This window comes from Sphaeroforma arctica, assembly GCF_001186125.1.
Source record: "Sphaeroforma arctica JP610 unplaced genomic scaffold supercont1.949, whole genome shotgun sequence".
Lineage (NCBI taxonomy): Eukaryota > Ichthyosporea > Ichthyophonida > Sphaeroforma > Sphaeroforma arctica.
The window spans coordinates 13,388-18,900 of record NW_014039609.1 but is presented as its reverse complement, the minus strand read 5'-3'; the positions used below and the strand labels follow the sequence as shown (position 1 = coordinate 18,900).

Genomic DNA, 5,513 nt, shown 5'->3' with positions numbered 1-5,513 from the left:
AAGCGTGGGGTTTGTAAAAAGGAATGCAGAGTTGCAGACTTCCAAAGTTCCAGTCCCAGACTCCAGAGTCCTATGGTATTTGTATGGAGTGTGTAGTCTCCATAGTAGGGCGTAGGCTCCCACATTTGTTTTAGAAACAATTGTTTTAAAGCAAAATTAGAAGGAGCATTTCAAGGTGGTTTTGAGTATGGCTTCTGCCGGTTTACAGTTATAATTTTTTCTAAATCATGTGTATTTACATAACTACATACAGGAGCCACAGCCCACAGGTATCCAGATTTTTAAAATTTATGAGCACCATTAACGATTTTGAAGCACAAATGCTCGATTGTTGACTGACAAAAACTGACAAAAGTGATGACACACTATGAGTAGCCCTATCTCTTGAAATAAATAGTATTATCCCTACAACATACTGACAATTTCAAGGGTAGAAGTTTTGTGTTTTCTATATTTAGCTTATGCGACTTATACCCCATATCAGAGATATCACCAGTCCACCTTGAACCCGGAGACTCTCCGAGTTACAAAATTTTTACCGAAAAATATTTTTTTGAAATCCGGAGATTCTCCGACCTAAATCGGGCCTTAAAATGGGCCGAGTGCCATGATCCTTAGCAGTAGGATTTTCTAATATGTTTCGCACGCGATTTCAAGAAAAAGGAAAACTGTCTATAGCTCCTTAAGACAGTTTTTCGGTAGGCCTATTTACTAGTTCTCTACCTTTTTAAAAGACGTCTTAAATCACCTCATTTCACTTGTATATTGCAAAATCAAGATAATTTCTAAAACGGATCTGTTGCATTAGTCAAGACCAAAATTAAAATCATAAAAAATTCTGAATCTAAATAAAAAAATTGACCAGAAGAGAATAAAATAAATAAATTTGCCAAAATATAGTCTTGAAATAGTATTTCAAATTAAGAATTGAGAAGTCGGAGAATCTCCGACTTAATTTATGACTCATCATCTCCTGAGGCTTTGTACCGTTAGTGCATGTCAAAATATTTACTCCTGGTACAAATTGTATTGAAAATACCTACCTCGGAGAATCTCCGAGTTCGCAATGTGGACTGGTGATATAAAAATCCAAGAAAATACTAGATGTTTTTAATGTATTTTTTAAAACAAAAGAGCAGTTTAAAGAAAAACAGAAATCAAGAGGTGTATGTAAACATAGACTTTACAGTATGTATATATTTTTAAAAAAAAGAACAACTTTTTTACTAAAACACAAAACATAACACAAGGCTTAGGTTGTTTTTTAAAAACAAAAATTGTGACCGGGTGAACAAAAGAGGGTTATAGGGTTTAGTAAACCCTAAACAAAAGAGTACAAAAATATATATTTTTTCAAAATAAATATTGCTTTTTTGTTTTTTGTATTCTTTTTTTTTCAGGAGGCTAGATATGTATTTGGTATATAACAGATCAAGCACTCGGTTCTTCTTGCCACTTTTGAGTTCATATTGAAGTCTGCTATGTAGGTATTATAATCCATATTCAGCTACGCAGTCATGACAAAAAAAATCGAAGCTTTCGTGCAAACCCAAACCATATGGGAAAACCACGAGTGACATTTGTTGTGACGCCATCACGATTAAGTACGAACATGACGTTGGAATGGAGTGTTCACAAAATGTAAACCTTAAACAACGCCCGGAAGATCCGCCCTTAGACACAGACACAGATATTGATTTGGGCACACCCGGGCCTGTTGATTTCACTTCGGTCATGGTATGTCATTGTGGACAAAGCTGAAATCTTTGCTTTTAAATTCAGACGCCAGGTTACATTCAATTCCGTCGTAAGTGTGCAACCTGCAATTGCGGTACGAACGTCAATCATCATAAATATATAGTATAGTACCCAACATGTCGTGCCTTGTATCAGATGCCAAGATATATTTTGTGTGTCATATTCCGTATACCCGCGCTCATGCATGTTTACTATACCATAATATTGCACTTCAACACAAGCAAATAAACCGTTTACGTTTAAATACTTAAGTGGGTGTGCGTGTAGAACGACTTATAGTCCGGACCGCGTATCTACTATATACGTATTTGTACCCAGGGCGCATACCTACGCATACACCACTTACTATAAGATATGTCAAAGTTAGATCAGTCTAGAGGGTTATTTACACTTTCATGAAGATATTGCGACCAAGTGTGTGCTTAACATAACTAAATGACAGTCACTCATACATGAAAACACATCAGTTCTTGTCCACTGGAGGCGCGACAATATCTGCTAAGGAAACATCGACACAAACAAAGACGGCTTCAAGGAAAACAGGAAAAACAGCAACGTGGGAGGGATACACACCCTTTGCCAAGCGTCTCTTTTGGACAATTATCTTCCCCATCGTTTTTAGTATATACCTATCAAGCGGACTAGTATTGTATACAGCCACAATCAAAGGTTGGGCACGCAAGGATGCTGTCGCTGTCACGCTCGTATCGATCGCCGCGTCGCTTAGTCTACTTGTGACTCTCTGGTCTGGGATTGTTGCGTATCGTTTGCGTAAACATCCGGTGGTGTTGAACAGGGGTCGGGTGTTTATCGCACAAGTACTTGCTTCGAATATTGTAAGCATCCCAGTATTTTGTGCATACGTTCTGACGGATACAGGAATCTTCACCCCTACCAATCTGGGAAGGGCGGGAATGGACATCTGTTTAAACCTGACCACATTTCTCTATTTCTCTGCAGTCGTGGGACGACAACGTCAGATGGTATATCTGTTTTGTAACCCCAATCTGAGCCAAACTCCAAAGAACACGTACAGAAACACGGTTCTGTGTATAGGAGCCATGTACATAGTTACCACGATTGCAAGCTTGGTATCTGTCCTGATGTTGAACCTTCGAATTCATCATGCTCCGATGGCCGTGGCGCACGCTATTTGCAATTTTGCTTGGATTAAGTATGCTTATCAATCACGACACGCTAGTGCTCAATTTTCCGATTTCCATCAGATCCGACGCTTACTTGCCATCAATACCGTGACAGTGATTATCTTACACAGCTGGGGAATCTGGCAATTGCCAGCATTCATCGTGCAGAGCTTTATGGTTCTTGCGCTTATGGTCTTATTCCTGCTGGACTCGTACCTTTCGCTGTTCTACTTTATACGATGTAAGTTTGATCTATCTCCGGATATATATATTTCGTCCTACATATATTCAGTGCGTTTTCTGTATGCACATGTGCGATGTTACTAGCTACATGCGAGTAATTAAGCTTACGCTAAAGAATGAACATTTGAATATGTAGGATATATATTGCGAAGTATTATGTGCCAAGAACTACATGCACATCAGCAAACCAACCACGGGCTAATCCCGATGCATATCAGCCGATTACCATTTGTAACGTGTACCTGTCTGTTACGAACTCGTAATATGTTTCAATCTGGACATAACTTCATATTTCTAGCTGTGATGACACTCGTATGATTGTATATATGGCCTTGTATATATGGCCTTAGACATAAAGAAAAGGGCATGTGTATGTGTACATATTTATATGGGTATTTCCGAATGTCCACATATGATTTCATTACTCAAAGCTTCGTATGAATATAGTATCAAATGTACGTATATATTCTCAGTGAAATCGACTGTACAGCTGAAACTTGTACAAATTTGTAACTTTTATGAAAATATAGATATGTATTCATACGTGCCTTATTCTTGTATGTACTCTCTGTGACCAGATACTGAACATATGTGATGAGCAGGCTAATAAACATGTTCTTGAATTGTTAAGTTGGACAACATTATAATATGAGCGAATCAATAAGCCTAAGCTAATATTGTACCAACAGGCACAGATGTGATCATGTATATCTGTTCACCCATGTTATTTGTGTATGTGTGGTTGCGTGATTAAAAGCATATTGTACAGATATGAGAACAACTTAGCACGTGCTTTACGAAATCCAGGGCTTTGGATGCGCACTGTATTAAAGATATTTGCATAGTTCCTATTTCGCGGGTGTTCGAAGTTGGTACAAGGAACTTGCAATTCATGTAAAACACATCAGTGTCAAATATTGTTTTATCAAATCTATATATTGCACCTCTCCAGGTTCATACTCGCTTCCCACTACACGCGGAAGTATTACCTTAATTTTCATGAACGTAACGTCGACAAAGTCCAACTCACATTCTCTTTCCAAATACACAGACAAACTGGATCCCCGATTCGAGCGCGAGGTGACTTTCAGTCCCTCCACAGGAAGTTCCTCGCCACAAGTAAGGGTAACAACAACAGTAGCGTGCGTGCAAACACAGACCAGCCCGGCACAGCGTACAGTTTCTAATTTATCCCAGGGCTCCAACTTGGATGTAAAGCGTCTCTCAAATGATCAACATACTGTCATTGTGTAAACGTGCACTTGACTTTACATCGCTTCGGTTTCGACTGCAAAGGGTTGAAGCTTTATATAGAATGAGGATTATACCTCACCACATGCCAAGGTCACCAGACTTGCTGTTTGCGTACTGACTGAATCAATGTTGGCTATGCCGTCCGTGGGCAGACACACAGTGTTGTTAAAGATGGAATGACTGATGATTGGTATGTTCACGTATTGAAGCGTTCGACAGAACCGTAAATACTGCCCGGACTCTGACATCCAGAACTCTCGCTGTGAAGAAGCTTGGGTACTCACAAGCGAACGGGTCATTTACAGGGACTTGTTATAAGTGAGACTCCTCATCGACAATTTGAATTTAAAATGATTGCACGGACAAGATACTATACATGATACAGTGCATCGATCTGGTTCCTAACGGTGAGAGGAGCACAATCAAGCAGATATTGTCCGCACATCGCTATGTATCAATTGTCAGAGCAGAGCAACGGCAATCAAGTGAAAGCACGACGACATGGTGCGTATAGTATGGCGAAACTAGTACTCATGACACTCCAACCAAACCCCACCTACCCCGTGATATTGCCCACACTCAAAACAGAATCACATTAACACGCAGGACGACTTATATGTTCTTATTGCAGCAAATATCAACTTAATCACACACAAAAATGAATACATAATGGGATAGCCATCTAAAATAAAACTATCGAGGAAGACGAATGGCGCTATACGCAAAATTCGGGGACTAATATGACTGTTGCGGGCAGCGCGGTATTCAAATCAAATCCACGTCAGTTGACTCCGATCATACACGATAGTATGGAACAGTCTGGCAATTGCAAAGGGCAGACGAGTGCTTAGCGTTGCTTTGGGTTCTATAAGTTGTTACATTGGAATAGACAGTGCTGAACATCACAAGGGTGGATACACTTACTACCTTCAAACAAGTACATACAATAAAACATGTATAGATACTGACAGAAGATATCAACATATATATACATACATACATACATACATATATAAATAAATAAATATATATATATATATGTGTGTGTTCAGGTGTGCGCGTAAGTGTTTCTATATTATTTTAACACAAAATACATAAACACAAGTTGCATAT

The 5,513-nt window shown here is 39.0% G+C and overlaps 1 protein-coding gene across 1 annotated transcript; it reads left to right on the top strand.

Moving 5' to 3' along the window:
* Positions 1-1,623: 1,623 nt before the first annotated feature.
* On the top strand, positions 1,624-4,428 carry SARC_09394 (hypothetical protein; the record flags this gene model as incomplete). The annotated part of the gene is made up of 3 exons (XM_014296593.1): positions 1,624-1,737; positions 2,226-3,144; positions 4,198-4,428. 3 exons carry the CDS (start codon positions 1,624-1,626, stop codon positions 4,398-4,400), a joined length of 1,236 nt encoding a protein of 411 aa, XP_014152068.1. The 3' UTR covers positions 4,401-4,428.
* Positions 4,429-5,513: the final 1,085 nt, after the last annotated feature.